Raw genomic sequence first — 10,233 nt, 5'->3', positions numbered from 1 at the left:
TGGTTTTAAACTAAACCAGGGTAGGTTTAGACTAGATATAAGGAAGAAATTCTTTACAATGAGGGTGGTGAAACACTGGAACAGGTTGCTCAGAGAGGGGGTGGAGGCCCCATCCCTGGGAACATTCCAGGCCAGGTTGGACGGGGCTCTGAGCAACCTGATCTGGTTCAAGGTGTCCCTGCTCCCTGCAGGGGGGTTGGACTAGATGACCTCGAGGGGTCCCTTCCAACCCAAACCGTTCTTTGATTTTATGATTCTATGATTCAGCGTGGAGGGCACCTCCCCTGGGACACCCCTGGCTGTCCCTAGCCCTGCTTTGGTGTGTGCCCACTGCACTGTGGGGTTGGGGGGGGCCCCCTCCACACCCCAGGGCGAGGATGACCTCACTGCCCACTTCTGCGCCCCCTCCTCCCCACCCCCCACCCCGGGCAGTTCCTGGTTCCTGAAGCCCACGGCCAATGTGGAGGGATGTGTGGTTTGCTGCGCTCAGCCTGTGCTGCCCACACCAGAGCAGAGCTGGGGCGCGTAGCGTGCTGGGAAGTGGGGTATTGCAGTGCGGGGGTGTCAGCAAGGAACAGATATGCCAAAAATAGGTAAGGAGTAGAGCAAGAGAAGCGCAGGAATGGTTATTTAACTCTTAGCAAGCGATGATGGATTCGCTTAGGGGTTCTGAGCGGTGCGGCAAGCCCTGGAAACCCATCCAGCAGGATCTTAAAGGCACTTGATTTCGTTGCGGTCTTGTCCAGAAATGCAACTGTGCTTCCTCGTCTCTGCTTGTCAGCGTACGCTGTAAACTCCTCGAGAAAGAGGCGTGTCTTACGCTTGTCCACGTGCGCCTCTGGATATCGGACGTTTTCGCTTGGCTCCCATTAATCTTGAAATGCTTTGTGTCTCACTTTTGCTGCTGATGCATCTCTCTTTGTGCCTTTTTACTCTGATGACCATGGCTAGCGATGAGCTCAAAGTGCTGGAGAACTTCTGGCAATGTTTTAACTCCAGCTATAGATATAATTAGGCCTTGGAGAGTAGGGAAGTGTTGACAGTGGAGAAGGACAGGAGGAGAGTCTGTCCCTGGATGGTCACGTTGTGTTTTGACCTTCTGTTTTAGAAACGCTTTCGTACACGGACGACACGGCCATGAGCAGGTCGGTGGTGCAGTCCCTGCTAGCCAAGCGAGAGTTTGATGAAGTTGATATGGCCAAGAGGTAAGGACTGCAGCCAGCTTTGGGGGCCAGGCTGTTGGCATTTGCTAGTGAAGGCAAAACTAACTTAAGATTCAGCAGTCGCTGTAATTTTCTGTGAAAAGGGACAGGGGCGAAGGCAAGGTCATTGTTAATTCATGGAGGAAAAATAATTAGAAAAGCAATGACTAATCTTGTGATTTATCGTGTGCTTTGCACTGTCCTGGAACAGGCAGCAGCGTTAGCTTTAGTGTGGGTTCGGAGTCTGCTTTAGAATGAAGTAGGATGGGACATGCTGTGTTGCAGCCGCGTCTGTATACTCACCTTTGCAGAAGGTAATGCTTAGAAATTTCAGAAGCGTTACCTTCCATGTCTATTTGTTGCTATTTACGTTTGTACTTCCCTTAATTTAGTTAGTGAATATTAGTGAGGTCAGCTTCAGTTTGTTGATGATCCATTTCCCTTTTGAATCCACAGCCCTGGTAGCATTTGGTTCCACTTAAGGGAGAACGTTTATTTGTTTAGAAAACTCTTCCATTGAACTTGAATAAAAGACTTTCTTTGCAGTTGTGACCCACGGAAATGTTTGCAGTTTGTTTCTATTTCAAGGCAAAGTTGAGAGGGAAACGAGGGGGCTGTGAAAGGTGATGTTTACACACCCTCTCCTCCTTTCACACCGGTTTTTGGGAATCAGGTTCTAACTGAATCGCTTGAACCCTGACTGTCACTGAATTAACCTGTGTGTTACTCACTTTATCGAGCGGCTTTATGCGGTCTCTTTGCAAACTCCAGTAACCAACCAAACATCCCGTATATTTGTTTCTCACCTGCGTCACTGCTGCTCTCTTGCCCACACCAGGTTTGCTGAGGAGTACAAGAAGGAACCCAACAGGGGCTATGGGATGGCTGTTGTCAACGTCTTCAAGAAGCTCCTGAGCCCCAAGTGCAACGATGTGTTTGAACCAGCAAGAGCCCAGTTTAATGGGAAAGGCTCCTATGGCAATGGCGGTGCCATGAGGGTGGCAGGCATCTCCCTCGTGTATTCTGACATCCAGGATGTGAAGAAGGTACTGTTCTTGGCTCTTCTGGGCACCACAGCTCTGGGAGCCCCTGCCAGCGGGCAAGTCTCACCGTGATCCCTTGCGTAGGTTTGCTAATGATGTGTTTTCATTTGCAGTTTGCGAAGCTGAGTGCTGAGTTAACCCATGCCAACTCCCTGGGCTACAACGGGGCCATCCTGCAGGCCCTGGCCGTGCATCTCGCCCTGCAGGGAGGACTCAGCAAGGAGACCTTCCTGGAGCAGCTCATTAGCCACATGGAAGATGTAGAGGCAGACGATAAGTCTCTTACTGACGCCCGAGCGTAAGTAGCTGTGGGGAGCACTAACTCTGCTCTGTACAGTTTATTCTGGCTCTTTGCATTCTCTCTTCTTTGTTGTACTTTTTTTTTTTTTTAACCCCCAGGTTGGGGTTTGAGGATTTACCATTTTCAAGGCGTCTAAAGAAAATAAAGGAATTTTTGGAGCTCAGCAGCGTTCCCAAAGCAGATGTATTATTTGAATTAGGTAAGTACCTTCCTTGCTACAAGTATTAGGAAAGAGCTGGAAGCAGGACTCACTCAGCAAGCCTAGTTCCTGTCCCCTCCCCCAGATTGCTGCTGCGGCCTCTGCTGCCTGTCAGGCACAGAACGTTCTGGAAAGGCTGCCGGTCCTCACCCGTCAGTAATTCTCTGACCCTCAACCCAGTGACTCCCTCTCTGTATTGGTGGAGAAAAAAAGTCTTGCTAAGAAAAACTTACCATGAATAACATTTCTTAATACTCTTAAGATTTCTTGTCTTAATGGCTACCACTTCTTCATGTTGGCTGGGAATGGGTAGGTGTGTACTGCCAGACTGTACTGGTGTAGCTGGGAGTTGGTCTCCAGGATGTGAGTAGTACCGGGGAACTATGGGGAGGTTTCTCTTCCAAGGGGCAAACTTTTGCACCTTGTCACAATAAAATTGGCAATGCCGGTAGTGAAAGTGACTGGCAATGGGGAGTTGCAGTTAGAAAGGAAAAGGCGCTTCTGCGGGAAGCAAGAAACAAGTGTTCTGCAGCACTGAAGATGATTGGTTTTATTAACAGGCAACGGCATTGCCGCTTTGCGGTCTGTCCCTACTGCAATTTACTCCTTCTTGCGCTGTATGGAAGCTGACCCAGATATTCCTGATCACTACAGCAACCTGCAGAGGACCATCATCTACTGTATCTCTCTGGGTGGAGACACAGACACCATTGCTACCATGGCAGGAGCCATCGCAGGGGCTTATTACGGGGAGGAACAGATACCCCCAAGTTGGGAGCAGAGCTGCGAGGCTTTTCAAGAGACACAGAAGCTGGCAAATAGCTTGTATGAACTCTACTGCCAGCGGCTCTGAGCTCCAAGGGGAGCCTGTTTTCTGAAGGCAAAGTGGGTGGTCACCTCTGCTTTTCTGGTCAGAAGCCTGGTGGTGGATCCATGCCATCTGCAGACGCCAGTGAGCCTCCACCTGAGAAAGACGCCTGCCGCTGGGAGTTGGGAGCTGGAGGCATGAGCTGGTTTGGAAGAGAGGGGATGTACCCTTCGGTTACGGTTCAGCTGGGAAGTGGCTGCATGTGGTGCCTGGGACAGTGGGTGCCTCTCCTCTGAAGTGTACAGGAGTGTCTAGTTTTTCATAAGGTTTCTGCTTCTTGCTTTGTCCCACCCTTACTATGGCATTTTGTCATTACAGTTACTAGGCGGGTGTCTGAATCTGCTGACTTTCTCGCTGTTTTCCTCTACTCCTGTGTGCCGTGGCCTTTGTTGCAGTTGTTCGTGACCTGTCCTGCAGTGGCTTTGATAGGCTCCACACCCCTCTCAAAACACCGGTGCTGACCAGCTAACGGATGTAGGTGGGATTCGCCAGGGAGACACGTCCCCGGGGAGCTGGAGGGTGTCCTGCGTGGGGGCACGGGTTACCCGTGCTGGGGAGCGAGGGTGCGGGAGGGTAGCCCTCCCAGGGGGGGGTTCACTTCCTTAAGGGCAGAAGGAAAAGTGCCAGAGGTTGGAGAGGGGATTGCTTTGCATTGCTAGTGGTGGTGTGAGAAATGCCTTTGGTGCCTGCAGACAGAACCCCAGTTGGCTCGGTGTTACTGCTGGAAGAGGGTGTAATTAATTCCCGCTCCTTTGGTGTCCTGTGCTCTGCGATCCACCTGGCACCGTCCCGATCTGTTGCATTTGGTGTTCCCTGTTGTACCTGGCTTTCGCATTGCTGCAGCTACTCCAGCTGTTTCCTTTGCTCCTAGGCCTTGCATCCTGCGTTTTTAATCCTGTCCTGCGTTATGTCCAGGGCACCAAGTGAGGTTGCTGTTTAAATCTGCGAGTGGAGGGAGCTGTGAAACCTAGTGTTAGACAAGGATTGAACTCCTGCTTCTGCTGCAGTCAGTGACAAAAACGACCTCAGCTGGAAGCAGGAGTTACTTCTCAGTTTTAAAACTCTGTACTTGGTAAGAAACATCTGAAAATAAAGGGAATGGTAGTTAATCGGGGGAGAATTTATCAGAGTTTAAAAGAATGTGTGCATTTGAAGCTGGTACCGGTGGCCAAGAATATTCTAGCAAAGCTGTGTTGTTCCAGAGTGTCACATTTAAACCCTTTGCCCAGTGGAGCTGGTCAAAAAGGGAGTAACAGTTTGGGTTTGGCATGTCTAAAAAGGGTTAAAGGCTTTCTAATAATTGAAAACAAGAAGAAAGAAAGAGGCAAGCAGTCATCATATGGAAATGTTCATAAATTTGAATATGCCAATGTGATCCTCTAGTATTTCTTGTGACACCGGGAAGTGTCCGTCCTGCTCAGAGCTCGCTCCCTGTTGGTATCAGCACATGGTGGTTGTGTGTCAGGCTGCATGCACGCGTGGAAAATCGGGCTGCGAGGGGTCGGCCCAGTTTTCCCTGTACTCCTTCCTTCAGGTGCCAGTCTCCTGCGTGATGCTTTAATGGGTTTTCCTCGTATAAATGCATTCTTGTCCTGAGAACATGTGGAGTTTCGGTCTATTGTATATTTATGTATTGTGCTGCAGATCTGAGATGTAAAATGTCAGGTTTTTCACGTTACTCTCCCAGAGGTGTGAACATATTCACGGAATTATTTAAAAGGAGGTATTTTCCTTTTAAAGCAGTTATAATTTTAAATGTTTGGAGTTCCTGCTCCTCTTTAAAAAATATAGCTCATTTTAGGCCAGAATTTAAATGTGTACTAAACCATTTAGCTCTGACTTCCTTGGAAAGAAATAAAATCACATCATTATCTTTGTTAATTAGCCACTGCTCCTGTCTTGTCAATCAAGGTATGAAGTTGTGCTTCCATACTAAATGGCAAGGAGTTGCATGACAACCTCTGGGCTTTTTCTCCCTGCCCCGTGCTTCACTTTAAGGCTCAACCTGAAACTACTTTGTTACGGCTTCTTGAAGTCTTTCTGTAGAAAGCAGAATGGGAGTTTTTCAGTGCTGGTCTCTAAGACATCTTGCACATAGCCAAGGCTCGTGCTTCATCTGGGGTGAGTTTTAGCACTGGAAATCCGCTGTAAAAACTACTTTCAGGTGGCTGCTCTTGCCTGGGAGCAGTATGGGGCAGCTGAAGTTTGTAAAAGCCGAGGAGTGGTGGTTGTGGGTAACAGCAGGGCGAGTCGGAAGCATCGATGGCGTGCGTTGCAGGGAGGTTTGCTGGAGAGGCCCTTTCCCTTTGCTGGCTGTGGCTTGTAGGCTCTTTGCAGCGAGGAGCAGCGCGAGGAAGGCTGCTGGAGTCCAGCGTGCGATGATCACGCAGGAGTGTGCTGGGTGCCCCGTGACTTGCAGCAGGAGGATCGCTTGTTCTTCGTAGTCAGCTTTTGAAGGAGTCTGCCCGCGTGGCAATCAGGCTTTTCTGGAAGTGTTTCACCTGTAACGAGTAACGTCTCCTCTTCCAGGTAAGAGATAGGTGGGAAACACGTTTTCTTCTCTTTATCCTTTGTACTTTCAGCCTCTGAAAGTGATTTGCTTGCAGGTGATTCACCATTTCTTCTGCTTTTGCTGCTCGGGACGCAGAGGTTGGCTGTGGAGAAGGTTGTGTAATGCAGCAAAATAAAAACGTAATGAAAAAAACACGGAAGGGAAAGGGAATCCCAAACACTTTGACTTAAATTCCTCACATTAATAATTGCCAGCCTGGAAGGGTCTGGATTTCATCATTTGTTTAAAATGAACTTCTGGAGACAGGAATCTTTCCCTTAAATCACAAGAAGCATGGAATACCTTCTTACATAAAGAGTATGTATTAGCAAGCAAATCTGCTGGACTGCTGGGACCAAGTGGGCTGGATCTGGGGAGGAAATACGGTGCAAGGGGTCTGCGGGAGTGGTCTTAGTAGCAAGGCTGAGCAAGCCCGTTAATGACAGGACAAAGGCACGGCTGAGCCCACCTTTTATACAATAAGTTTTATTGATGTTTTGTCAATACAATCAAGTAGTGTAGTTTTAGTTCCGAAGAGAAGGCCAGTTTCTGATCACAAAAAGAGTGCATTTTAAACCAACTTTTACTATGACAGTGCATGTAATAAGTATTTACAAAACTAGAAACCTCTATATACTAGGTTAGAAATGAAGATACTAGAGGCAAATTTAAAAAAAATAGTAAGAATTTGTATATAAAAATGCACATTGTAATGCAGTTTTCATAATTAAAAATAGACATACTTCATCCAACCCAACCTTTTTTACTATTGTGATTGAAACCAAAATCCCACGCGCTCACACACACGACAGAAAATAATCCTTTCTGCTGGCGAATATCACGTACTCAGTACTCCAGAAAAAAACTTCTTCCTGACAGTGTCCGGTTTAGTGAACAGCCTCCCTCATCCTGTGCATCGTTTTTTCTAGCCTAACTCTATGTGCGTGTAATATCTTTTGCCTTTCAATCGCTGTGTAAATGTAACAGGTTATATAGCTGCGGAAGGTTGATTATGGTTTATGCTCTGCACATGAAGGGAAAGTGAAATTGCAAAACAGTATCTACAGCACTGAACGAGTTAATGTCTCGGCGCGGTTATAGTGAGTATTTTTGTCATCGCGTTTTGCCAGCTAGAACAAGAAGTTTCCAACAAAACAAAACAGAACAAGAAGAGATGGAATGCAGGTTAGAACACAGTATAAATAAGTCGCTTTGCTGAGTAACAGGATGAAGCTTCCGGCCCGGCGCGCGGCCGGGGCGCGAGAAGCTCCTGGCCCTGCTGCAGGTAGTGTGCACGCGTCGCTGGCGGTGCCGCGCGGTGGAAGGGGCTGGGCCCCGCTGCTGGCTGGGGCCTTGCGTGGCACCAGCGCCAGTTCATCGCTGTTCTCCACGGGAAAGATGCTTCAATACAGGAGACACAGGCTCCATCCTAGCACCCTCCTCCCAAGCCTGGGCTTGAAGAAAACATCTGAGCTTCCACTGTTAATTCTAGGGACCCTTTTTGTATGGCTCCTGTTCCTGCTGGGAAATAACCCGAATGGCCCTGACGCTCCCCTGCCTTCAGGAGTTAAAAACGTCCAGTGGGATCAAACACCGCGGCAGCCTTTCAGCTTGGGAAGGTTTCATCTTTACATGAAGTGGAAAAAGCCCCTGGGAGGGAGACAGGCCAGAGCCAGCCCCAGCCGGGCAGTAGCTGAAGCGCTGGCCTTCCCACTGCAAATTTCCTTTTTGTGTTCCTTCATTTCAGGGATAGGTGTGTTTTTGAAAGGAAGCCCTGGATGGCGAGAGGCAGAAACAAAGGACAGGCTGAAGTTGAAAAACAAACAAACGAACAAAACAGAAATAGAAAAAGAAAAGTTGTTTAAATATCTTGTACAGTCCGTCTGGAGAACAATCCCAAGTCCCGTTCTTGCTACATTTCTTTTCTTTGGCCATAGAACAGGCTTTAGGAACATTTTAAGGGTAATAGTTGCTCAGCTGGTGACCAAATTGTTGTTGTTTTCTCAGGGATGTGCCTTTGCAGAGGGACGTGCAGTGTAATGCATGTGGATTAGCTTCAGCAGCGCGCTACTTGCCTGGGATGAGAAGAATTGCTTTACTGGAAGTGCAAGTGGCAACGACTGTTCTACCGTGAGAAACCCGCAAAGCAACAGGGTCCAGCCGCCCCCCCTGGCACAGGACAGAGCAGCCAAGCGGTCAGGATCCGTGCATACCTTGCCCAGAACCTTGTAGCTCATACTCAGGTCGGTAACGTTTCAAGCATTAGTGAGGCAAAGTGGTCACAACAGACAAATGTGATTTTTTTTTTTTTTTTTCTTTTTTTTTTTTCTTCCCCCTAACCTAAGTCACAGATTGGCACCTGGAATGGCGCACTTTTACAGGTACATATTGCACTAGACTCGTCAGTAACATTGTTAAGTAGGTAATAGCACCGTTGTAAAATGACTGAATGGAAAGTTAGAACGAACACTATTTTTTCTTAATTAAAAGGTCCCCGGAGAAAGCGGGGGGGGACACCAATGCAAAAGTTTACACATCCCGAAATAGTGAGACAGTAAAAGCAAGTTGTCCATAAGTGGCACTTTCAAGAAAGTGTAACTAAACCTTCTATCAAACCAGGCGAGAAGCACCGAGAGCCGGGCTTGCAGTGCCATCCTTGTGGTGTCATGGAATAAGATGCTCACAAGGCCAAGCGAGTCTTTGGGCTGCAAAGAGACAGGACAGAACTAGCCCTTGGACTTGCCAGTAGGTGAATTGGCCCGAGAGAGAGGATCGCTGTTCATCAGGGGTCCCAGCTTCCCTCAACGGCTTTGGAATAGGTCGTCTGTCATCTTCCCAGATACCAATGCCTGGATGTTTTTATTCCTAAAGGTTCTGGGGGGGGAGGGTTAAACATAATATTTACTACTTATAAGAAGGTGCTTATGCAAAGTGTTTCACTTTTTCTGATTATAAATCCAAGCACACTGAATCCGGAGTGGATCGGAGAAACTGCCTCAAAGCGCAGTCTGAAAAAAAAGGCATCAGTGAGACTGAAATTTGGGCGTCTGATGGTTTGGGAAGGAAATTTCTCAATCCATCACGGATCTCTGCTGCTCTACAGGTTTGTGTTAAGTGCCTAGGACCCCTGTGCTGGTTAGCAAATATACCATCCGTTACAACAGCTGGATTTATTTAACTAGGACTCAAAATGGGAAGCAAGGGCACTTGATTATAGATCAGAAGGGTCTGGTCTTCCAGCCAACCCTCTCTGGATCACAGAGCAGTTTATTGCAGAGCCAGACCCTTGCCATCCCAAGTGCGTTCCTGTGTTTGATGTACAGTCGCTAGGGTAAAATTTATTCCAAATATGCTTTGCTGAGGAAGTCACTCCCCTCCCTCCCCCAAAAAAGAAAGAAAGAAAGATAGATGTCTCCTTTCCGATTACCCTCTTGACTCAGGGATCAAACAGCGTGAAGCAAGGTCCCGCGACAACAGCTTGCGCGTTCTTCCCAGTGATTTTTCTTTTTTGTATTAACTTTAAAAAACTTTTATCAAAAAAAAAAAAAAAAAAAGACAGTTTATGGCTGAAGTGGGTGAAAAGGAAACATGCCCAACAGCCGTTATGTGGGGCAAAGCAGGAACCCGGAGAAGGAGGAGTGGATGTATTCCGTGGAGTACAACCCGTTGGCCTGGTCCGAGGGCATTTGTACCCAGACTTGGTCGTTCTCCTTAAGTTCGAGCACGGCACTGCCGGAGGCCTGGTCCAGGTAGCCCTTTTTGTACTCGTCGTAGGTGTAGGTGGCGGGCACGTTGTTCTTGTAAAGCGCCACCCAAACGTTAGTCCCTTTGACATGCACGTGGTAGGCAAAGTAGTAGATGCCAGATACGGGGCAGGTGAATATCCCGGTGACCGGGTTGTAGCCGTTGTGCCCATTATACAAAGTCCGGTCAAACTTGACCGGCATGCCCGACGCCGGGAAGGGGGAGGTGAGGATGGCGGTGAAGGCTGGCGCGATCCGGGCGGAGAGCTCTCCTCGGCCGTACTGTGGCTTCCCTGGCTTGCCGTTCCCCAGCACGGCCCCCTCCA

The 10,233-nt window shown here is 48.3% G+C and overlaps 2 protein-coding genes across 3 annotated transcripts in view; one reads left to right on the top strand and one right to left on the bottom strand.

Annotated features, from left to right (window-relative positions):
- Window positions 1–279: 279 nt before the first annotated feature.
- On the top strand, window positions 280–8,452 carry ADPRS (ADP-ribosylserine hydrolase). Of its 2 annotated transcripts, XM_035890927.1 has the most exons (7): window positions 280–1,002; window positions 1,104–1,205; window positions 2,041–2,248; window positions 2,359–2,543; window positions 2,645–2,745; window positions 3,306–6,142; window positions 8,172–8,452. In XM_035890927.1, exons 1-6 carry the CDS (start codon window positions 881–883, stop codon window positions 3,596–3,598), a joined length of 1,011 nt encoding a protein of 336 aa, XP_035746820.1. In that variant the 5' UTR covers window positions 280–880; the 3' UTR covers window positions 3,599–6,142; window positions 8,172–8,452. The 2 variants fall into 2 exon arrangements, with proteins under 2 accessions (XP_035746820.1, XP_035746819.1); XM_035890926.1 differs by lacking the exon at window positions 8,172–8,452 and adding an exon at window positions 6,220–6,608 and having other exon boundaries at window positions 281–1,205.
- A 1,249-nt stretch (window positions 8,453–9,701) lies between these two features.
- Window positions 9,702–10,233, bottom strand: part of COL8A2 (collagen type VIII alpha 2 chain) — a 7,533-nt gene continuing 7,001 nt past the window's right edge. The window contains exon 4 of the mRNA XM_035890919.1: window positions 9,702–10,228. Within this exon, the coding sequence (XP_035746812.1) occupies window positions 9,767–10,228 (462 nt within the window). The 3' untranslated portion in view covers window positions 9,702–9,766. The remainder of the gene's footprint in view (window positions 10,229–10,233) is intronic.

The sequence above is a fragment of the Egretta garzetta genome, unplaced genomic scaffold, assembly GCF_000687185.1.
Source record: "Egretta garzetta isolate BGI_Z169 unplaced genomic scaffold, ASM68718v1 scaffold443, whole genome shotgun sequence".
NCBI lineage: Eukaryota > Metazoa > Chordata > Aves > Pelecaniformes > Ardeidae > Egretta > Egretta garzetta.
This window is presented reverse-complemented; position numbering and strand designations above follow the sequence as displayed.